The sequence below is a fragment of the Salmo trutta genome, chromosome 28, assembly GCF_901001165.1.
Source record: "Salmo trutta chromosome 28, fSalTru1.1, whole genome shotgun sequence".
Taxonomy (NCBI): Eukaryota; Metazoa; Chordata; class Actinopteri; order Salmoniformes; family Salmonidae; genus Salmo; species Salmo trutta.
This window is the reverse complement of record NC_042984.1, coordinates 39,830,798-39,855,317: the sequence shown is the minus strand read 5'-3', so window position 1 is coordinate 39,855,317 and position 24,520 is coordinate 39,830,798. Positions and strand designations below refer to the sequence as shown.

The following is a 24,520-nucleotide window of genomic DNA, read 5'->3' as shown; positions in this document are numbered from 1 at the left end:
AATGATGTGTATGAACCCTGCATGACTACCAGGGGGCACTGTATTGAAGCCACACCGCAGCCATCTTGGTACTCCTCCTCCGTTGTAAAAAAAATATTTTGGAAGCTATAGAAATGCATTTTTTAATATCTACATTCTTTTTTGACTAGTTTATTATATTACATACACCTTAATGAATACATTTAAATTATATTATGTGAGCTGAACATACATATAAAAACATTTTCCTTAAACAATTTTTGTTGTTGTTGAGAGTACAAATGTTACTGTCCTCACTCTGTCTATAATCCGATTTCAGAGCACTCTCGTCTGTGTGCCAGAGCGCAGAATAACTGATGAATTTATGAACGCTCAACACCCGTTGAATATGGCCGGTGTCAGTTAACGCCGGCCAAAAATCGTAATTAAAATGTTTCCGGCAGCACAGTTAGTCACCAATGCTCTGGATAACACCAAAAAAAGCCTAACCAGCTCTGCTGGGGCAAGTAAAATGATCAGAGTGGGGTGCTCTCTCATTTGTGTCTGGATGTAGCTAGCAAGCTAGCCAACGTTAGCCAGTTAGGTTGGGTGCTTAACTGCAGTTGGGAGGTCAGAACGCTCTGATCAACCCTACTACTCAACCAGAGGGTCCAGTGTGTGTTCTGAACACACCGGGAACGAAACGCTCTGAATCTATGAATGGACAATCTAACAACGCTCTGAATTTATGAACGCCCAGAGTGCATTCTAGCACTCCAGAGTGAATTTATGAACGCACCCTTAAATACATGTAATTTTGTCCTTGAAACGTTTAATTGAAATACTGTCAAATTCCATTCATTCCTATGGCGGACTGCTCCTACTAGGGAGTGCAATATGGCCAACTGATGGCTTCAAAGCCTCTCAATGGCCAATACACAGCATTAGCAATCCAGATGATTGTGGACTACAGGAAAAGGAGGACCGAGCACGCCCCCATTCTCATCGACAGGGCTGTAGTGGAGCAGGTTGAGAGCTTCAAGTTCCTTGGTGTCCACATCACCAAAAAACTAGAATGGACCAAACACACCAAGACAGTCGTAAAGAGGGCACGACAAAGCCTATTCCCCCTCAGGAAACTAAAAAGATTTGGCATGGGTCCTCAGATCCTCAAAAGGTTCTACAGCTGCAACATCGAGAGCATCCTGACTGGTTGCATCACTGCCTGGTACGGCAACTGCTCGGCCTCCGACCACAAGGCACTACAGAGGGTAGTGCGTACGGCCCAGTACATCACTGGGGCTAAGATGCCTGTCATCCAGGACCTCTACACCAGGCGGTGTCAGAGGAAGGCCATAGAAAATTGTCAAAGACCCCAGCCATCCCAGTCATAGACTGGTCTCTCTACTACCGCATGGCAAGCGGTACCGGAGCGCCAAGTCTAGGACCAAAAGGCTTCTCAACAGTTTTTACCCCCAAGCCATAAGACTCCTGAATAGGTAATCAAATGGCTACCCCCAACCCCTCTTTTATGCTACTGCTACTCTCTGTTTATCATATATGCATAGTCACTTTAACCATACCTACATGTACATACTGCCCGACTAACCTGTGCCTGTATATAGCATTGCAACTGTTATAGCCTTGCTACTGTATATAGCCTCGCTACTGTTATTTTTCACTGTCTTTTTTACTGTTGTTTTTATTTCTTTACTTAGCTATTGTTCACCTAATACCTTTTCTTTTACTTAGAAACTGCACTGCTGGTTAGCGCCTGTAAGTAAGCATTTCACTGTAAGGTCCACACCTGTTGTATTCGGCCCACGTGTCAAATAAACTTTGATTTGATTTGAGATGTTATATATGTTGTTGGGTAGGACAGATCATGGTGGAACTGTTACCACTTTGCTGTTCCCGGCGCGCACTGCAAGCCAAATCAAGCACCCCGTGGCAAGCAGACCGTAAACTCCGCCCTCTTGTCTCTGCACAGTGTGACAGTGTTGAAAGATATAGGTCGATGCGATCAAGTATAACGGTAAGTAAACCCGTTTTTTCCCCCCGTTATTTCCATGTTTAACCACATAAAGTGGGCGAAGTTTAATGACACTTTGTGTCAACCACAACCACAGTTGGCAAACTTCTTCGCCGTTTTCTGAATTGCTGTGACCCCGCTTCAAAGTTTTATATCGTCTTATTGCCTGCATCTTTTAAAAATCATAACATACACATATGTGTTTTTATTGACACGTACAAAAAAACGTCATTGCAAAAAATATATAGTTGATGTTGCAAACATCTTTTTTTTTTAGATTAAAGTTATTTGCTATGTTGTAACTGAAACACGAGAAGGAAGGCGTTAATTCCCTCTATCTATAGCCCCTCCCAGTATAGTGCGTGAAGCCCATACATTATTCAACTAGACTAGCAATATGATACAAGTAGGGTCCTGTATCATGTTTTCATTTTGTCATCTTGTTCCTAGAATCTCAAACTTGTGCGCATCATGTGACAGGCAGTGCATGGACTTGAGTTGTGCATGGACTTGAGTTGTGCTGTTTTTACAATATTTGTTCCACTAATCTTCTGTTTTCCAAGCGTTTACATAATATCATTGACCTCGGAAGTGATATGCTTGAAATCATCTGTTATTTTTTTCTACACACACAAAAAAAACATGTAATATTTCTTAATGTATTTTATTGTGCAGGTGTGCCATCAAAGCCATCGGGATGCTCTCTGCAGCTGCTTCAGGCAAAGTTGGGTTCAATATGGGGATGGGAGTGGGCAGGTGTGTGTCAGCCTGGTTAAGAGGGTCCCCCAATGCCCTGAACACAAGGAGGGACTGGGACCCCTCTCCCAGGTACAGCACCACAGCAGCCAAAGCCAGCACCCCGTCCTTCAACTATGTCATCGTGGGCGCTGGCTCGGCGGGCTGCGTCCTGGCCAACCGTCTCACGGAGGATCCCCAGGAGTCAGTGCTCCTGCTGGAGGCCGGCCCTAAGGACAGGACCCTGGGCAACGTCCGCCTCTCCTGGAAGATCCACATGCCGGCCGCCCTCACCTACAACCTGTGTGACGACAAGGTCAACTGGTTCTACCACACCCTGCCCCAGGAGCACGTGAACAACCGGGTGATGTACTGGCCCCGCGGCAGGGTGTGGGGTGGCTCCTCCTCTCTCAACGCCATGGTGTACATCCGGGGCCACGGTGAGGACTACAACCGCTGGCAGAGGGAGGGGGCGGAGGGCTGGGACTACGACCACTGCCTACCCTACTTCCGCAAGGCCCAGTGCCATGAGCTGGGAGGCGACCGGTACCGGGGAGCCAGCGGGCCCCTGCATGTGTCCCGGGGGAAGACGAACCACCCTCTACACCGGGCCTTCATAGAGGCTGGCCAGCAGGCTGGGTACCCCTTCACTAATGACATGAACGGCTTTCAGCAGGAGGGCTTGGGCTGGATGGACATGACCATCTATGAAGGTAGGGGATGAATTAAAGATATGCACACATACACTGAGTGGACAAAACATTAGGAACACCTGCTCTTTTCATGACAGACTGACCCGGTGAATTCAGGGGAAAGCTATGACGCCGTATTGATGTCACTTGTTAAATCCACTTCAATCAGTGTAGATGAATGGGGGGGGGAGACAGGTTAAAGAATGATTATTAAGCCTTGAGACATGGATTGTGTGTGTGTGCCATTCAGAGGGTGAATGGGCAAGACAAAAGATTGAAGTGCCTTTGAACGGGGTATGGTAGTAGGTGCCAGGCGCACCAGTTTGTTTCATGAACTGCACCTCTGCTTGGTTTTTCACGCTCAACAGTTTCCTGTGTGTATCAAGAATAGTCCACCACCCAAAGGACACCCAGCCAACTTGACACAGCTGTGGGAAGCATTGGAGTAAACATGGGCCAGCATTCTCTGTGGAACGCTTTCTACACCTCGTAGAGTCCATGCCCTGACGAATTGAGGCTGTTCTGAGGGCATAAGGGGTACAACTCAATATTAGGAAGTTGTTCCTAATGTTTGTACACTCAGTGTATGCACACGTCTGTATCTGTACAAGTCAAAGAAGTAGGGAATTGCATTATAAACGGACTTCTCTTCATAATCTTCTTCTCATCCCTCTCTTTCTCCTACCCCCCGTCCCCAAGGTAAGAGGTGGAGCACAGCCAGTGCGTACCTGCGGCCGGTCCTTAACCGAGCCAACCTGAGGACAGAGGTGCAATGTCTGACCACCAGGATCCTGTTTGATGGGAGGAGAGCTGTGGGTGTGGAGTACACTCAGAACGGGGAGAAGAAGCAGGTAGGTCTTTGGGAAATTCAACAGCCTATATCCCCTCACATATCTCTCTCTTCTCTCTCTCAGGTTTTTGCTGAAAAGGAGGTCATTCTCAGTGGTGGGGCCATCAACTCCCCACAGCTTCTCATGCTGTCCGGGGTGGGCAACGCTGATGACCTGAAACAGCTAGACATCCCTGTGGTCCAGCATCTACCAGGTGACCTAATGACCCCACCTGACCCCCCTTCAAATCAAATCACATTTTATTTGTCACATGCGCCAAGTACAAATGTAGAGTTGACTGTGAAATGCTTACTTACGAGCCCTTAACCAACAATGAAGAGTTAAAATGGAAGAAATTCTGCAAATAATAATAGTAACACAATAAATAACAATAACAAAGCTATATACAAGGAGTAACGATACTGAGTCAATGTACAAGGTAGTTGAGGTAATTTCTACATGTATAGTGCATTCGGAAAGTATTAATTTTGTTATGTTACAGCCTTATTCTAAAATTGATGATTTAAAAAAAATTACAGCACCAAGTCTTCTTGGGTATGACACTGCAAGCTTGGCACACCTTTATTTGGGGAGTTTCTCCCATTCTTCTCTGCAGATCCTTCCAAGCTCTGTCAGGTTGGACGGGGAGCGTTGCTTCACAGCTATTTTCAGGTCTCTCTAGAGATGTTCGATCGGGTTCAAGTCCGGGATCTGGCTGGGCCACTCAAGGGCATGCAGAGGCTTGTCCCGAAGCCTCTCCTGCCTATTCTTAGCTGAGTGCTTAGGGTCATTGTCCTGTTGGAAGGTGAATCTTTGCACCAGTCTGAGGTCCTGACAGTGGCGGTTCTAGACCATTTCAACTGGGGGGGCCAAGCTGGGGCCAGTTGTACTGTTAGAGGGGCCAGTTATATTAGACGTTATTGTTGTCATATCGTTTTCTTCACTGCATTGCTGGCATTAGCAGGCAAAAGACCATGTTCATAATCATTAGTGTTCCACGTTGCCACTGTCTAATAACGGATGTAAAAAAATAACGATAGCAAAATGAGTTATGTAAAAATGATTTCATACTCCACATTTAGGGGGGCCACAAGGGGGTCCAAAATTGTTGTCACAGGGGCACTGGTCCCCCCCCAGAACCGCCCCTAGGTCCTGAGCACTCTGGAGCAGGTTTTCATCATGGATCTCTCTGTACTTTGCTCCATTCATCTTGCCCTCGATCCTGACTAGTTTCCCAGTCTCTACCGCTGAAAAACATCCCCACAGCATGATGTTGCCACAAACATGCTTCACTGTAGGGATGGTGCCAGGTTTCCTCCAGACGTGACGCTTGGTATTCAGGCCAAAGAGTTCAATCTTGGTTTCATCAGATCAGAAAATCTTGTTTATCATGGCCTGAGAGTCCTTTAGGTGCCTTTTTGCCAACTCCAAGCGGGCTGTCATGTGCCTTTTACTGAGGAGTGGCTTCCGTCTGGCCACTCTACCATAAAGGCCTGATTGGTGGAGTGCTGCAGAGATGGTTGTCCTTCTGGAAGGTTCTCCCATCTCCACAGAGGAACTCTGGAGCTCTGAACTCCCTGACCAAGGCCCTTCTCCCCCGATTGCTCAGTTTAGCAGGGCAGCCAGCTCGAGGAAGAGTCTTGGTGGTTCCAAACTTCTTCCATTTAAGAATGATAGAGGCCACTGTGTTATTGGGGACCTTTAATGCTGCAGAAATGTTTTGGTACCCTTCCCCAGGTATGTGCCACGACACAGTCCTGCCTTGGAGCTCTACGCACAATTCCTTTGACCTCCTGGCTTGGTGTTTGCTCTGACATGCACTGTCAAATGTGAGACCTTTATATAGACAGGTGTGTGCCTTTCCAAATAATTTCCAATCAATTGAATTTACCACAGGTGGACTCCAATCAAGTTGTAGAAACATCTCAGGGATGATCAATGGAAACAGGATGCACCTGAGCTCAATTTTGACTCTCATAGCAAAGGGTCTGAATACTTATGTAAATACGGTATTTCTGTTATTTATTTTTAATACATTTGCAAAAAAATGATAACCTGTTTTTGCTTTGTCATTATGGGGTATTGTGTGTAGATTGAGGAAAAATAAATATTTAATCCACTTTAGAATAAGGCTGTAACATAACAAATCGTGGAAAAGGGGAAGGGGTCTGGAATACTTTCCAAATGCACTGTAGGTAAAAGGGACTAGGCAATCAGGATAGACAATAAACACAGTAGCAGCTGTGTGTGTGTGTGTGTTTCCATTAGCTGTTGAAAAAGCAGCAGCTATTCTTTCTGGGGTCCCCATAGAACATTACATTTACATTTACATCATTTAGCAGACGCTCTTATCCAGAGAAACTTATAAATTGGTGCATTCACCTTATGATATCCAGTGGAACAACCACTTTACAATAGTACATCTATATCTTTTTGGTGGGGGGGGAGGGTTGGAAGGATTACTTAACTTGTTATGGATAGGGGGCAGTATTTTCACGGCCGGATAAAAAACGTACCCGATTTAATCTGATTATTACTCCTGCCCAGAATATAGAATATGCATATAATTATTAGCTTTGGATAGAAAACACTCCAAAGTTTCTAAAACTGTTTGAATGGTGTCTGTGAGTATAACAGAACTGATTTGGCAGGCCAAAACCTGAGAAGATTCCAAACAGGAAGCGCCCTCTCTGACTATTTCTTGGCCTTCTTGATCATCTCTATCCAAAACAGGGGATCTCTGGCATAACGTGACATTTTCTAACGCTCCCATAGGCTCTCAGAAGGCGCCAGAACGTTGAATGATGACTTTGCAGGCCATGGCTGAAAAACAGTAGCGCATTTGGATAGTGGTCGATCTGAGAACAATGAGACTGGGGGCGCGTGCACGAGCCGACACCATGTTTTTATTTTTTCGTCTTTGAACGAAAACAGGGTTTCCCGGTCGGAATATTATCGCTTTTTTACGAGAAAAATCGCATAAAAATTGATTTTAACCTTTTACATCTAGACGTTCCGCTAGCGGAACACCTGCTCCAATATCCAATGATGGGCGTGGCGCGAAATACAAACTCCTCTAAAAATCCAAAAACTTCCATTTTTCAAACATATGACTATTTTGCACCATTTTAAAGACAAGACTCTCGTTAATCTAACCACACTGTCCGATTTCAAAAAGGCTTTACAGCGAAAGCAAAACATTAGATTATGTCAGCAGAGTACCCAGCCAGAAATAATCACACACCCATTTTTCAAGCTAGCATATAATGTCACAAAAAACAAAACCACAGCTAAATGCAGCACTAACCTTTGATGATCTTCATCAGATGACAACCCTGGGACATTATGTTATACAATGCATGCATGTTTTGTTCAATCAAGTTCATATTTATATCAAAAAACAGCTTTTTTACATTAGCATGTGACGTTCAGAACTAGCATACCCCCCGCAAACTTCCGGTGAATTTACTAAATTACTCACGATAAACGTTCACAAAAAACATAACAATTATTTTAAGAATTATTCCCCATGTTCCTTTCATAACACAGAAGTAATTAAACGTTGGCTAGCTAACACAAAGTCAGTCCTGCTAGCTACACAAGTGGACTACACAACTCGAAAGTTCAGAAAGTTAAGCTTACGTTGCAAAAATCTTATTGACTAAAAATGACACAGTACTGCTAGCTGGTAGAGTTGGCTAGCTAGCAGTGGCTGCGTTTACCTTCATCTTTTATCTTTGATACAGAGACAACTATGTAGCTAGCTAACATTACAATAATCAAATCGTTCCGTTGTAATGTATTTAGTTTCTACAGTACTGCTAGTTGGTAAAGTTGGCTAGCTAGCAGTGGCTGTGGTGTTGTGGTGTTGACACTGTTTGGAAAACGGCACAAACGAATGAATACATCTGGCTAGCTAACCTTGTTAGTTTCTCAAAGTTAGTTTCTCAAAGCTACACCTACACCTTTATCCTTGATGCAAAGACAACTATGTAGCTAGCTAGCTAACATTACATTACAACGGAACGATTTGATTAGTGTAATGTAATGAAATGTAATATTACCCGCGGAGCGAAGTACAGCACGACTACTCACTCCAGCACCCCTGTCAATACTTTGTAGAAGCGAGAAAACATGAGAAAATACAGAACACTAATGGACAAGAACAGAAACAAATTTAAACTAAGTACACTACGACTAAAGAACAATACGATGCGATCCCCATCACACTGCACACTGCCCTATCCCATCTGGACACGAGGAATACCTATGTAAGAATGCTGTTCATTGACTACAGCTCAGCATTCAACACCATAGTACCCTCCAATCTCATCATCAAGCTGGAGGCCCTGGGCCTCAACCCCGCCCTGTTTAATTGGGTCCTGGACTTTCTGACGGGCCGCCCCCAGGTGGTGATGGTAAGAAACATCTCCACCTCACTGACCCTCAACACTGGGGCCCCACAAGGGTGCGTGCTCAGCCCCTTCCTGTACTCCCTGTTCACCCACGACTGCATGGCCATGCACGCCTCCAACTCAGTCATCAAGTTTGCAGACGACACAACAGTAGCTTGATTACCAACAACGACGAGACAGCCTATAGGGAGGAGGCGAGGGCACTCGGAGTGTGGTGTCGGGAAAACAACCTCTCACTCAATGTCAACAAAACAAAGGAGATGATCGTGGACTTCAGGAAACAGCGGAGGGAGCACCCCCCTATCCACATCGAAGGGACAGCAGTGGAGAAAGTGGAACGTTTTAAGTTCCTCGGCATACACATCAACGACAAACTTAAATGGTCCACGCACACAGACACTTCAACCTCAGGAGGCTGACGAAATTTGGCTTGTCACCCAAAACCCTGACAAACTTTTACAGATCCACAATCGAGAGCATCCTGTTGGGCTGTATCACAGCCTGGTACGGAAACTGCTCCGCCCTCAACCGCAAGACTCTCCAGAGGGTTGTGCGGTCTGCACAACACATCACCGGGGCAAACTACCTGTCCTCCATGACACCTACAGCACCCGATGTCACAGGAAGGCCAAAAAGATCATCAAAGACAAGAACCATTCAAGCCACTGCCTGTTCACACCGCTACCATCTAGAAGGCGAGGTCAATACAGGTGCATCAAAGCTGGGACCGAGAGACTGAAGAACAGCTTCTATCTCAAGGCCATCAGACTGCTAAACAGCAATCACTAACTCGGAGGCTGCTGCCTACATGGAGACCCAATCACTGTTCACTTAAACAAATGGATCACTAGTCACTTTAAACAATGCCACTTTAAATAATACCACTTTAATAATGTTTACTTATCTTACATTACTCATATCATATGTATATACTGTATTTTATACCATCTATTGCACCTTGCCTATGCAGCTCGGCCATCGCGCATCCATATATTTATATGTACATATTCTCGTTCACCCCTTTTAGATATGTGTGTATTAGGTAGTTGTTGGGGAATTGTTAGATTACTTGTTAGATGTTACTGCGCTGTCGGAACCAGAAGCACAAGCATTTCGCTACACTTGCATTAACATCTGCTAACCATGTGTATGTGACAAATAAAATTTGATTTGACGACTAAAGTCTGTTAGGTTTCATAGTAAGACATTCCCATTGAGGCAAGTTTCCAGAGAAGTCAGTTAGTTATATACAAATAATAATGAGCCAGTGAAATACATTAAAGCAGCTGTAGCAAAGCTCAAGGACATTCACTAATGATTACATATACAGGGTGTGTGTGTGTGTGTGTTCAAGTTGTGGAGAGTAGTACTGTTTTTTTATTTTTATTATTATTTTTTTTTAAATGTCCTTACATAATGTTGACGTGTGTGTTCCTATCTGTAGGAGTGGGCAGAAATCTTCAGGACCACCTGGAGCTGTATGTTCAGCAGCAGTGCACTCAGCCCATCACCCTGTACAAGGCCCAGAAGCCTTTCCACATGGTCAAGATTGGCCTGGAGTGGCTCCTCCAATATACAGGTATAACAAACAAGTACAGCAAAGCTACACAAGTTAAGCAGGTACACAGGTCAAACAAGTACACAGGGTAAACACACCAGCGAAGGTTCTGATGGCTCGTTTTTATTTTGTGAGAATGTAATTTCACTAGACTTGCGTCTAGCATCCAAATTGTTTAACCCGGTAACCATGGCACCTGACTCCCAGGATACGGGGCCACGGCCCACCTGGAGAGCGGGGGCTTCATCCGGAGCAGAGGGGGCGTGGCCCACCCCGACATCCAGTTCCACTTCCTGCCCTCGCAGGTCATCGACCACGGCCGCGTCGCCTCCAAGATAGAAGCTTACCAGGTAAGCTGTGTGTGTGGATGTGTGTTTTGGGCATGTGTGTCCTTACACCCGATAAATCTCTCCATGCTAAACACCCTCTTATGTCCATGCTCTGATTCATCCAAGGCTCTGCATGTTGTGAAAGGCGTTTCCCACTCACACCTGCACACACACACAGTGCATTCCCAGAGATGCATTCACACTTGTGGTAGCAGTTGGAAGTGTGCGTGAGAATTTTGCAAGAACTTTTATCACCAGGACTTGCATTTTATTGAACCTTTTCTATGTGCCTTTTTACCTAATCCAATCCACTGTTTGGAATGGGGGCAACAACGGCACACATGTAGTTTGAATAACCTAATTCCTCAGAATCTGTAGCCATTCCTATTGCAATTTATATGGAAATGTTGGAAGTACTTTATCAACCGCTGCCTTCGGTCATAAATGTGACAAAAACATTGCCTGTTATGATGTTTCTAGAGACATTTTCTGAAGCTGTACCACTGAGCCTAGCTGAGACATAATGATACTACAATAATTGACCATCTACTATAGTTTGTACAAGTTCACACTCACATGTACTTAGGATTTCCCCATGAAGTAGCAATGAACCTTAACCTGTTAGCAGATCAGCTTGTGCTTTAAGCAAACTCATTATGTTTGTTGTTATGCTAAACCTGTCACGTCTCTGAAATATGAACTAATGTTGATACTGGAAACCGATTGGCCCGTTTTGATGTGACAGGTTCACGTGGGACCAATGAGAAGTACTAGTATTGGATGGTTAAAGCTGAAGAGCGCCAGCCCTCTAGAGCACCCAATCATCCAGCCCAACTACCTCTCAACAGGTAAGTTCTGCCTTGCATACTGTCACCAGACCATGCCTAACAAAATTCTCTGAATGGATTATTTCCTAGACCCAGATTAAGCCTATTCCCAAACTGAAAATCATGCTCAATGAAGAATCTCCATTGAAAATGCCTTTTTATTCCAGGTGTAGTCTTAATCTGGTTATAGGAAACAGGCCCTGTGTGGTTGATGACTTGTGTGTCTCCCCTCTCTGCCTCAGACACAGATGTATGGGAGTTCAGGGAGTGTGTCAAGCTTTCTCGGGAGATCTTCGCCCAGAAGGCCTTCGACCCATTCCGGGGGCCCGAGGTACAGCCAGGGCCTGAGTGTCAGTCAGACGCCGAGATTGATGCGTTTGTGCGTCACAAGGCAGACAGCGCCTACCATCCGTCCTGCACGTGTAAGATGGGTTCTCCGTCTGACCCAATGGCGGTGGTGGACCCAGAGACGCGCGTGCTGGGCCTCGAGGGCCTCCGTGTGGTCGACGCCTCCATCATGCCCAGCGTCGTCAGCGGCAACCTCAACGCCCCCACCATTATGATCGCGGAGAAGGCTGCTGACATCATCAGAGGGCGACCGGCGCTCAGCGACCCCGGGGTGCCTGTGTACCAGCCGGGATCTCTAGAGACCCAGCGATGAGCTTCACACAGACGTGTGGAACCTGCAGCGTTGCCATCTCCTAAGGGCCTGAACAGCCAGAGGTGGATGCTAGGTACTCATGTACACATCCGTCTGTCTTTACCGTCAAAGTTTCTCTTTTTTTACGATTGATATGTAATTCTTTTTTTTTTTTTAAGTAGCGTAAAAAGTACAGATAAGCCTTCCATTGTCTAACCCGTCCATTGGTGTAAAATTCTGGCAGAGCTTGTACCTTCAAGGTTCTCAGTGGCAGCTGCTTTTTTTCCCGTTATTTAATACTCAGCATCAGGAAGATGTAGTAGACTCCGTTGGAAGTCAATAAAGTGCCAAGGCGTGCTAACCAGCAGAAACTACAACCCTAAGAATCACTGTTGATTGCAGTGCTCCCTACTTTCCTGATAATGCTGGTTTTCTGTCCAACCCCTCTCTTCATTTACAATGAGAGAGAGCTGGGACGTCCGTTTCACTGCACTATTGACATTTCATATGAATAATAAATGAAGTAAACAATTCAATTTCTATGTGGTAAACACTAGATAAAGGTAGTTACCTGAATTCAGAAACATTAATCAACCTTTGAAAGACTAACTCATTTCCCAGTGAGTTTCTGATGTGATTTAATCAAGTTCTCTGGGTATTATTCTTCCATTTATGTTTACAATTATTTGAAAATGATTTATATGAAGGATTTAAGCTTTTGATAGTTGCCCGAGTTGCCTTGCCAATCATGAAAGTGTCTTTGAAGTATGTTGTCTTGATTGAAGTGCCTTAAATGAAGTATGTTTGGTATGATACATCTTATGGTACTCTATTATAAACCGGGTGGTTCGAGCCCTGAAAGCAGATTGGCTGACAGCCGTGGAATATCAGACCGTATACCACAGGAATGACAAAACATTTATTTGTACTGCTCCAATTACGTTCATAACCAGTTTCTAATAGCAATAAGGCACCTCTGGGGTTTGTGGTATATGGCCAAAATACCACGGCTAAAGGCTGTATCCAGGCACTCCACGTTGCGTCATGCATAAGAACATCCCTTAGCCGTGGTATATTGGCCACACCCCCTTGTGCCTTATTGCTTAATTTGAGCAGAGCTGCAATAATATGTTACAGTAGTATTCTCATACACTTGCATACTATTAACCCTTATGTTCATGCTAGCCTTAACAATGTGACTTCTAAATCGTAGGGCTCTACTCAATCAGATCAGCTTTAGCCGACATCCGCATAGTTGTTGTTTTGGCGGTGTCCGAGGTGGGACAGCGTTAGAGCTGTCAAATCCACAAGTGGCTCCCGGCCTTATACCTAAAACAGACATTGCCATTGGCCGCACAGAGTCACATTAAGAGAAATCCCATGCAGCCTTGTTTACAAGTTCAAACACTGGAATGTGAGATGTCATCTCGGGCCTAGATTAAATCAGATCAAGCGTGAACCGGCGATAGCCAACACCCACACAGCGGATGTTTTGGCAGTGTCTGAGGTGTAACTGCGTTGGAGCTGTCAGATTGGCGAGCAGCTGCTCTTGTGATCATTGTCACGAAGCCGCTCCCCGTTACGTTAGAAGTTCAGAACCAGGAAATGTAGGCTATATAGAAATGACGCTAAAAATGAAAATCATTAAACGAAATGAGGATTTCTATCAGCCTAATCCAGGTGTAGATTACATCTCAACATTCCAGTGTTCAAACTTGTAAACAAGGCTGCATGGGATTTCTGTTAATGCGACTCCGTGCAACCAATGGCAATGCCCACTTTAGGTATAAAGGACCGCTGGTGGATTCGACATTTCTAACGCAGTTCCACCTCCAATATCGTCAAAACAACCACTATGCGGATGTCAGGTAAAGTGGATCTGATTGAGTAGAGCCCTTGAGCTGATTGAATCTAGGACCTTACATGAATGCTTTGCACACCGATTTTTAGCGCAGACTCAAGAACAGCTGTGATTGTGAAAATAATATTCTTTAGAAATCCTTGTAAGATTTGATTATCTTTCTAATTCCTGCCGGCTGAGTACGTAGAGCACAGATGCTGTCCTCTGGAGGCATTTAGTGCCGTAGAGTTTATTCAGTTGTGAACATTAGAAAATCATCAGCAGTCCATTTGTATTTCCAGGCAAATATTCAAGAGACTCAAGCAAATGTAAAAAATAAATAAAAAGTACATTTTTTAGGTAAAACTAATTTGCTACTAAGTGGAATTAGCTGTAACGTTAGCGGGTAGAAATCTTCAAGTACAGTGAATCATTTTAACTCATTTACACATTCTGTACAGGTTTTTAACATTACCATCAACATTTCAATGCATCTTTAAAACAGAAGTAGTCCAAAAAAAAATAAAGCTGTGAATTGCACAAGTTGTATAACAAACCTTTTCTGTTTCAAAGTTGTCTTTTTTTTCTTCAATCATTGGCATACAGTATAAATAAAGATGATTTTAATTTTGTGGAATATACCGTCACCTATCACTTGGCAGATCACTGATTCAAAGGTCTCAGTAACGATGTACAGGGAAAAGTACAGTCTCACCATCTTAATTACATTTGAAATTCATTTGAAATATACTTGAACCAGTGATATAACTTCTAATGCAGTGGGTATTGTTATCACTATGTCAGGATTTTAACCCCGTTAGTCAAAACACCCACAGAGTGGCCATCACTATTGGCGGCCATCTTAAAATGCCCTCCACCATTCATGTGTTGAACTGAGAGCGTTGTTCTGTGTCGAGAGAAAGCTGGTAGTTATGCTGAGGAAACCCTAGTCGTTGTAAACAATATTCCATTGGCAAGGAATTTACATTTCGTGACGCCATTTCACAAAGATCCCTGACGTGACCCGGGTTTATGCTGACCGTGACACGTTTGGGGAAAACGCATTTTAATCGTACAGCTTTCTTGGCAATAGCTGTGTCTTTAAAGCATATATTTACCTTTTGGTGTTTTTTGAAAGAGCACTTTCGTTGCACATTAAAGGTTGGGAGGACAGAAACACATTTCCATGATAGTACCGAGTTGTCCTTATGTAAGCCCTTCAGAAGCCGCTTTTATCCAAAGCGTCTTAGTCATTGCGTACATACATTTTACATATGGGTGATCCTGGGAATCAAACCCACTAACCTGGCGTTACTAGTTCTTTTCTGTTGGCAGTGAGCTAAGCTGGTAAATGGCAAACCCTACTTCTGTAGAAACAAACTGTACACGCACTTGAGATAAAGTACCTCTTTGACATATTCATTCTAAATCAACATGAATCCCCTTAAAGTAGTGGGGAAAAAAGTCTAAACATAAAATATAATTTCATATTCATTCCAAATAAAACGATACTTATCTATTTCATAGGCATGGGGAATATGTTATACCTGTAACGACCCATACATAACTACATATAAAGTATCTCTTTCAAATAATATATATTTTTTAAGAGGGTTTAAAATATATCTACAACTTAATAGATTTTCCTTTCATTAAAATATTATGGCTGCTAAGTCATCCCTGAAGATTGATTGGTTGGGCAGGAGTGAGTGCGATATTGGAGTACACCGTTTTCTCATGTTGGTCGTTCACAGTTTCAAAATGCGGTCTGTAAAATGGCCGCCACTCTCAGTCTATGATTGACTACACTTAGTATCTTTGTGCAGAGGGTAAGGCAAACGGGAGGCGGGAGGGGGGGGGTATGGCTGAGGATTGGAACTTAATTTCACTGATATGTGATTTCTGTATGAAAAAATATGAAGTCGTTGAAGAGGAAACCCAACATTACTACATCCCCTTTGGGACAACCTCGTCTTATACTTCACTCTGCTTCATTGGGTGCTGCAAAACAGACGGAGAGAAAGGGGCGGGACTCCTCTGAAGTTGGATCTTTGGCGTGCCACTCCATCCCTCCATCCCGCCACTCCTCTCCAGCTGGCAGTGTTTTCATCCATCCATTCATTCCACAGAAAGAAAGGCACTTTGTTCTCTTGTTTGTTTGTATGGTTGTTGGCTGCATCCAAAAGGCACATCGCTCCCTATATAGTGCACTGGAAGCACACTATAGGGAATAGGGTGCCATGTCAGACGCAGCCTGTGTCTAGTGTGAGGGACTGCTATAGGGTGCTGATGCATATCATCTCATCAGTCAGATCCTCCTCGTATTTCCCACGCGTGTCCGGCTCCTCATCGCTGTAGTCCTCGAGATTGCGCTCCCTGAGGCTTGTGGAAGTCACTGTGTCCGTTGGCCCCGCCCCATTACCCATACTGCCGTTCAGCAGGTTGCTGGCGGCACTCTCCATCTCGTCGATGGTCATCTCGCAGGCGTCCGCGATCTCGTGCTTGGTCGCCGACACAAACTTGGGGTCCTTGGCGTATTTCCCCAGTCCTTCTGAAATCAACACCTGAAACATTAGAGGGAAAAATGAATCATTCAATCAATCAAAGTGTGTGTGTGTGTGTGTGTGTGTGTGTGTGTGTGTGTGTGTGTGTGTGTGTGTGTGTGTGTGTGTGTGTCAGGGCTACTCACAGCCTCCACTAGGCTGTTAGCACTGCCTCTGTTCTGGTGGTACTGCCTGCGGTATTCTGGTGGGATCTGGAGCTGTGAGGGGGAGTAAGTACGGCTTAGGGGGGCTTCTGGGGCGTCAGTGTACCAGGTGCTCCTTCTCACAGAGCCAGGGGTGCTACTCACACTGCTCAGCCCACGCCAGTCCACCTGGACAAATACAGACACATGAATCCACACGTTTACGGTCACACATGTACAGTATCTCTCAATACACTCAGCCATTGCTTACCACACACACACACACACACACACACACACACACACCTGGATGAGGGGTGTGTAGTAATGGGAGTGGTCCCTGCTGCTGGGGGAGACGGGGGGCGTGGCCCAGGAGCGTAGAGAGTGTGATGGAGAGAGACGCTGGACTCTGCTGGAGTCCAGACCAGCCACTGCCATCACCTTGGCAACAGATTAATGAAGGGGTTAAAGGGGGTCAAACCATACCTTTATTCTATTGCCTAGATGAAGACCGGTGCATATTGTATGTGTAGTGAGTCCTGTCTAGCATATTTCGGTGCATATAAGGGTAAGCATCAGTTTGGTTGTGTGTGTTTGGTTCAGTGGTACCTACCTGCTGCTGCAGCAGATGCAGGGGTAGAGCTGTTCGAAGGGGAATGGAAGGGGTCAAGGGGATGTCATCGTCTTGGCTGCTTTGTTTCCGCAGACAATGAAAGTTGAATGAGGGTCTGTGGAGGGCTAGAGGTTCAAACACAAGAGACCCTTTTTTGTTACAGCTATGGGTCGTAATTACAAGTGTTACATCATCCTCTTTATCAGCCAATCAGTGACCAAGGGACCTCACCCTGGGGTGTAGAGGGGAGCAACCATCGCTTCGGCGACCGCCCACCATCCTGGTAAATGGGTTGCTGGTGGTCATCACAGAGACTGTCCGGTTGATACTCCTTATGGGACATCCTGAACAACAACATCATCAATAAACAACCACCTTTGTCAACAGCAGGAACAGTAGAGGACGTAGTGGTTTCCATGGTGATACCTGTCTTTGTGCAACATGATGTCATCCTCCTGGTACTCCTCCCCGCTGAAGTATTCTCCAGAGCCTCTGTCATCATCACTGTCTGCCCTCCCTGGCTCCTCTCTACGAGCGGTAGGGTAACGAACACCCCCTGATTCTGACCTGAGGTCAAAAGGTCAAAGGTCCGACCAGAAGTTGAGGGGCGATTGAGGAAAAAGTGACGTAACTGTACATACAGATCACAGACTAAAGCCCTGCATTTGAACGAAGATACAGATGAATTCGTCAAATGGTTTACAACCATAATCAATAGTATATCATTCATGTTTTGGGGGGGGGGGGGGGTGTTGCTCACAGCTCATTATAAACCAACGAAAGATTGGGGTCGTTAAGGGGTGACACAGTAGTTTCATACACATACCTAATGTAGGTCTCATAGTAGCGCCTCCTGTCCAAGCAAGTGGTGGTGAAGGGAATTTGTATTTGGGACAAGAAGGGCATGCAATAACAAAGACGAGACATAATCCGTAATGTGAGACACAGAAATAATAATCCGAGACATATGAAACAATAAACATGACCACCAAAAAAGGGTGAAACATCATAGAAATAACACCACAGGTAACATACTATCTACAGTGGGGGAAAAAAGTATTCGATCCCCTGCTGATTTTCTATGTTTGCCCACTTACAAAGAAATGATCAGTCAATCATTTTAATAGTAGGTTTATTTGAACAGGGAGAGACAGAATAACAACAAAAAAATCCAGAAAAACGCATGTCAAAAATGTTATAAAATGATTTGAATTTTAATGAGGGAAATAAGTATTTGACCCCTCTGCAAAACATGACTTAGTACTTGGTGGCAAAACCCTTGTTGGCAATCACAGAGGTCAGACGTTTCTTGTAGTTGGCCACCAGGTTTGCACACATCTCAGGAGGGATTTTGTCCCACTCCTCTTTGCAGATCTTCTCCAAGTCATTAAGGTTTCGAGGCTGATGTTTGGCAACTCGAACCTTCAGCTCCCTCCACAGATTTTCTATGGGATTAAGGTCTGGAGACTGGCTAGGCCACTCCAGGACCTTAATGTGCTTCTTCTTGAGCCACTCCTTTGTTGCCTTGGCCGTGTGTTTTGGGTCATTGTCATGCTGGAATACCTATCCACGACCCACTTTCAATGCCCTGGCTGAGGGAAGGAGGTTCTCACCTAAGATTTGACGGTACATGGCCCCGTCCATCGTCCCTTTGATGCGGTGAAGTTGTCCTGTCCCCTTAGCAGAAAAACACCCCCAAAGCATAATGTTTCCACCTCCATGTTTGACGGTGGAGATGGTGTTCTTGGGGTCATAGGCAGCATTCCTCCTCCTCCAAACACGGCGAGTTGAGTTGATGTCAAAGAGCTCCATTTTGGTCTCATCTGACCACAACACTTTCACCAGTTGTCCTCTGAGTCATTCAGATGTTCATTGGCAAACTTTGAGCAGGGGGACCTTGCGGGCGCTGCAGGATTTCAGTCCTTCACGGCGTAGTGTGTTACCAATTGTTTTCTTGGTGACTATTGTCCCAGCTGCCTTGACATCATTGACAAGATCCTCCCGTGTGGTTCTGGGCTGATTCCTCACCGTTCTCATGATCATTGCAACTCCACGAGGTGAGATCTTGCATGGAGCCCCAGGCCGAGGGAGATTGACAGTTCTTTTGTGTTTCTTCCATTTGCGAATAATCACATCAACTGTTGTCACCTCATCACCAAGCTGCTTGGCGATGGTCTTGTAGCCCATTCCAGCCTTGTGTAGGTCTACAATCTTGTCCCTGACATCCTTGGAGAGCTCTTTGGTCTTGGCCATGGTGGAGAGTTTGGAATCTGATTGATTGATTGCTTCTGTGGACAGGTGTCTTTTTTACAGGTAGCAAGCTGCGGTTAGGAGCACTCCCTTTAAGGGAGTGCTCCTAATCTCAGCTCGTTACCTGTATAAAAGACACCTGGGAGCCAGAAATCTTTCTGATTGAGAGGGGGTCAAATATTTATTTCCCTCATTAAAATGCAAATCAATTTATAACATTTCTGACATGCGTTTTTCCGGATATTTTAGTTGTTATTCTGTCTCTCACTGTTCAAATAAACCTACCATTCAAATTATAGACTGATCCTTTCTTTGTCAGTGGGCAAACGTACAAAATCAGCAGGGGATCAAATACTTTTTTCCCCTACTGTATGTATCATCCGTGTGTAGAGTAGATTTGGTGATGATTCCTTGCAGTAAGAGATGGTCAGATGATATAAAGTATTGTGATGAATAAGAAAGGTAGGTGGATGGATACAGAGGAAACCGGGAGCGGTGAGGTCAGGTGGTCATGAATGAATGGGTCTGGAGTGTGTGTGTGTGTGTGTGTGTTTGTGTGTTGCTGATAAATACACCCAAATCCAGGATTTTGACATGAAGAGCTCTTAGGCTCTATTCAATCCGTATCGCTGAAGTTCCTCGTTGCAGCGTGATTGAAACTGAAAGGCAATGTTCCCACATTAGCGTTCACGGTGAACGCTGCATATGTCGGCTTAATCTGATATTTCTTTTACATTTCTATTGCGCAATCGGTAACGCTTCAGCTAGATAGATTGAATAGAGGCCCTAGTGGTGCATGAATTAATGGTACTGAAAATATCCATTCTATGGGTGTCAGGGTAATGGAGTAAAAAGTAACTTATTATTCTTTAGGAATGTAGTGAAGTAAAAGTAAAAGTTGTAAAAAATATAAATATTAAAGTAAAGTACAGATACCCCCCAAAACTACTTAAGTAGTCCTTTAAAGTATTTTTACTTAAGTACTTTACAACACTGGTGCTCCACAGCTCCTAGGCATTACGCAAGCAGGTAACCAGTGTGCTCATCACACATGAAATCACAACTAAAATAATCAACTAGTTTATTACCAGCATTGAATGACTACTGCATTAAAGATGGAGAAAACCATAATATTTTTTGGGGGGCTCATCCCAAGTGGTGCAGCGGTCTAAGGCACTGCATCTCAGTGCTAGAGGCATCACTACAGACCCTGGTTCAATTCCAGGCTGTATCACAACCGGGCCGTGATTGGGAGTCCCATAGGGCGGCCCACAATTGGCCCAGTGTCGTCTGGGTTAGGGTTTGGCCGTCATTGTAAATAAGAATTTGTTCTTAACTGACTTGCCTAGTTAAATAAAAGAGACCTCTTTTACCAGAGAGACCTAGCCAAGAAAGAAGAATCTTAAGTTACCTTGCAGATTGGACCGTGGTGTGGGTGTCGAAGTCAACAATCTTGCGGTGCGAGCTGGAAGAGGGTGCCCCATTAGTGGACGGGTGCTCACGGCGAAGACAGCGGCGCTGCCCCCCGTTGGTCAGGGAGGGCATAGGGTGCACGTTGGCATTGTTAAGGTTGGCGTTTGAGGATAATGGGGATTTGGGGTAGTAGTAGTTGTTGTACCAGTGGGGTTCGCCTGCCCTTTCCTCAGAGCCGACCTGGGAGGGCTCCAAGGAGGCGTGGCAGGAAGGCGGAGGGACCTGGAGGGGCCGCTGAGTGACGTTTGTCTGGTGGGCGGAACCCCGGTGGTCCCCGTTAACGTGATTGGTGTGGTTGGAGAAGATCACGCCGTTCCTCTGTAGAGACATTGTCAGAACCGACAGTACAAATAACCATAATAAACACAGTGACTAAACTTAACCACTGGTTTTGGGTCTGTCCTGGTGGCAGGGCACTTTGTCATTGAGGTCTTAATTCCAATCTTCACTAAATGATGTTCAACAGATAATGAAGGTGTATAATTAACCGTGCATTTCGTTTTTGCGCTAAACATGCTATGACAGAGGACTGCCTTTAAAAACCACTGGGTTGAACAACTCTGTCATCTGCATGCTCTGGGTTCACAGGCAATATGAGTGTTATTGTATCGAATGGAGGGAGCCGGAAGCGAACCCGGGTCACGAGTCATGTTAGGTTAAGGTTAGGGAATGGGTTAGCTAACATGCTAAGTAGCTAAAAAGTAGTAAGTACTGTAGTGGCAGGGTGGCTAATTAGCTAAAATGCTAACGTTGTCCATGATGAGATTCGAACACGCAACCTTTGGGTTGCTAGAAGTTTAAAGATAATGTAACTATCCTTGACATTTAGTTATGAGTCAATTAACCTGATGACAGCTGCCATGGGTGGGTTTGAGCTTACGTAACCTAGCTCCCTCAGCAAACTTCACCTACTGCTAACAAGCACACTATAAACATGCAGTCCCTAACAGGCAAGCAAGCTCTTCCCAAACCGTGGGCCAACAAAGGACCTGTTTTAATAGGCACTTGATTTTGCGCACCCAGCAACCACAAACAGAGTTCGAGACCATTCCATTGGCTGTAAAAAGCGAACCCCACCCACTGAAAGTGTCAGGTGAGCTAAATCAAGCGCGCTTATTGAATGAACTGGGACAGTGATTTACCCTATAAATCTCGTCGCCGTCTTCTGCGTTAATTTCTACAAGGCCCTCGTCTTGCAGGTCACATGATATGACTCGGCGGATTTCAGGCCCAATATCATGCAGTGTGCGGAGGCCGGCCTGCAATGACGACAAGAGAGCAGCTGAGCGCCGGCAGGAACACAAACACAGAGATACACGCATGTGAACTGTACATACAAAGACCCTCAGACCAGACATACAGGTGCTTTGTAAAGCTATAGATAATGCAGATAATGCAGGGTGTGTACACAGCACTGTTCTCTTTATCTCTCATAAGAAAAGGGATAGTCTGCAGCTGTAAGCATGGCCAGAGGTGAAATAGCAAAGTGCAGGCCAGAGAATTGTGTTTGTTCAGCTGCAGTGGCCTGTTGCTTTGCCGATGTCCAGTGGTGATTGGGCAAAGCACTACTCAGTGTGATTTATCGCTAACTTGCAGTTACATATTGTTTACCCTTATCAATGTGTCATTATCTTACTAAAACAGCACCCATATTTGGGTTTGTAAGTCATGTCATCAGTTGTTGTTTCAAAGGTCATTATCTTTTGAGTTCTACAGGTACAGTTGAAATCGAAAGTTTACATACACTTAGGTTGGAGTCATTAAAACTCGTTTTTCAACCACTCCACAAACTTCTTGTTAAGAAACTATTGTTTTGGCAGGTCGGTTACGACATCTACTTTGTGCATGACATAAGTTATTTTTCCAACAATTGTTTACAGACAGATTATTTCACTTATAATTCAATGTATAACAATTCCAGTGGGTCAGAAGTTTACATATACTAAGTTGACTGTGCCTTTAAACAGCTTGGAAATTTCCAGAAAATTCTGTCATGGCTTTAGAAGCTTCTGATAGGCTAATTGACATCATTTGAGTCAATTGGAGGTGTACCTGTGGATGTATTTCAAGGAGTACCTTTGGATGTATTTCAAGGCATACCTTCAAACTCAGTACCTCTTTGTTTGACATCATGGGAAAATCAAAAGAAATCAGCTAAGACTTCAGAAAAAAAAAATTGTAGACCTCCACAAGTCTGGTTCATCCTTGGGAGCAATTTCCAAACGCCTGAAGGTACCACATTCATCTGTACAAACAACAGTACGCAAGTATAAACACCATGGGACCACGCAGCTGTCATTCCGCTCAGGAAGGAGACGCGTTCTGTCTCTTAGAGATGAACGTACTTTGGTGTGAAAAGTGCAACTCAATCCCATAACAACAGCAAAGTACCTTGTGAAGATGCTGGAGGAAACAGGTACAAAAGTATCTATATCCACAGTAAAACGAGTCCTATATCGACATAACCTGAAAGGCCGCTCAGCAAGGAAGAAGCCACTGCTACAAAACCGCCATAAAAAAGCGAGACTACGGTTTGCAACTGCACATGGGGACAAAGATTGTACTTTTTGGAGAAATATCCTCTGGTCTGATGAAACAAAAAAAATAGCACTGTTTGGCCATAATGACCATCGTTATGTTTGGAGGAAAAAAGGGGAGGCTTGCAAGCCGAAGAACACCATCCCAACCGTGAAGCACGGGGTGGCAGCATCATGTTGTGGGGGTGCTTTGCTGCAGGAGGGACTGGTGCACTTCACAAAATAGATGGCATCATGAGGTAGGATAATTATATGGATATATTGAAGCAACATCTCAAGACATCAGTCAGGAAGTTAAAGCTTGGACGCAAATGGGTCTTCCAAATGGACAATGACCCCAAGCATACTTCCAAAGTTGTGGAAAAATGGCTTAAGGACAACAAAGTCAAGGTTTTGAAGTGGCCATCACAAAGCCCTGACCTCAATCCTATAGAAAATGTGTGGGCAGAACTGAAAAAGCGTGTGCGAGCAAGGAGGCCTACAAACCTGACTCAGTTACACCAGCTCTGTCAGGAGGAATGGGCCAAAATTCACCCAACTTATTCTGGGAAGCTTGTGGAAGGCTACCCGAAACGTTTGACCCAAGTTAAACAATTTAAAGGCAATGCTACCAAATACTAATTCAGTGTATGTAAACTTCTGACCCACTGGAAATGTGATAAATAATTCTCTCTACTATTATTCTGACATTTCACATTCTTAAAATAAAGTGGTGATCCTAACTGACATAAAACAGGGAATTTTTACTAGGATTAAATGTCAGGAATTGTGAAAAACTGAGTTTAAATGTATTTGGCTAAGGTGTATGTAAACTTCCGACTTCAACTGTAGATGCAGTTAAAAAATATTGACTTGTGTTACATACAGATTGGCCATAATAGTGGAGTTTTGTTCGTGTTTACAACCCTAGAGGTAAAATGGTACAGTCCGGTACAGAAGTTGAGACTCACCTGCAGGGCGATGGTGGAGTTCAGGCTGGTGACTGAGTTTCTTTCCACCAGGCCTTGCTCTTTGCGTTTCTTGAATTTCCTGAAGTAGTCCTGTATCAGGAAGGTGGCATAGAACTTCCCCACGGTTACCTCATCATCTGAGTGAACAGACCACA

At 44.6% G+C, this 24,520-nt stretch overlaps 2 protein-coding genes across 15 annotated transcripts in view; one reads left to right on the top strand and one right to left on the bottom strand.

Moving 5' to 3' along the window:
- Window positions 1–1,906: 1,906 nt before the first annotated feature.
- chdh (choline dehydrogenase) lies at window positions 1,907–12,207 on the top strand. 2 transcript variants are annotated; one of them, XM_029720031.1, is made up of 8 exons: window positions 1,907–1,993; window positions 2,666–3,438; window positions 4,117–4,268; window positions 4,332–4,461; window positions 10,107–10,241; window positions 10,428–10,570; window positions 11,295–11,397; window positions 11,619–12,207. In XM_029720031.1, the coding sequence occupies exons 2-8, from the start codon at window positions 2,688–2,690 to the stop codon at window positions 12,035–12,037; spliced, it is 1,833 nt and encodes a 610-aa protein (XP_029575891.1). In that variant the 5' UTR covers window positions 1,907–1,993; window positions 2,666–2,687; the 3' UTR covers window positions 12,038–12,207. The 2 variants fall into 2 exon arrangements, with proteins under 2 accessions (XP_029575891.1, XP_029575890.1); XM_029720030.1 differs by having other exon boundaries at window positions 4,117–4,461.
- A 1,883-nt stretch (window positions 12,208–14,090) lies between these two features.
- LOC115166217 (voltage-dependent L-type calcium channel subunit alpha-1D) overlaps window positions 14,091–24,520 on the bottom strand; it is an 88,940-nt gene continuing 78,510 nt past the window's right edge. For 11 of the 13 annotated variants that reach the window (XM_029720016.1, XM_029720020.1, XM_029720022.1 and 8 more), the window contains 10 exons: window positions 24,366–24,502; window positions 22,021–22,137; window positions 20,817–21,196; window positions 17,982–18,008; window positions 17,582–17,722; window positions 17,387–17,499; window positions 17,156–17,280; window positions 16,849–16,983; window positions 16,546–16,731; window positions 14,091–16,420 (listed from right to left, as the gene is read on the bottom strand). In XM_029720016.1, coding sequence (XP_029575876.1) covers window positions 16,133–16,420; window positions 16,546–16,731; window positions 16,849–16,983; window positions 17,156–17,280; window positions 17,387–17,499; window positions 17,582–17,722; window positions 17,982–18,008; window positions 20,817–21,196; window positions 22,021–22,137; window positions 24,366–24,502 — 1,649 coding nt within the window. In that variant the 3' untranslated portion in view covers window positions 14,091–16,132. The remainder of the gene's footprint in view (window positions 16,421–16,545; window positions 16,732–16,848; window positions 16,984–17,155; window positions 17,281–17,386; window positions 17,500–17,581; window positions 17,723–17,981; window positions 18,009–20,816; window positions 21,197–22,020; window positions 22,138–24,365; window positions 24,503–24,520) is intronic. The other 2 variants (XM_029720019.1, XM_029720025.1) reach the window with 2 other exon arrangements.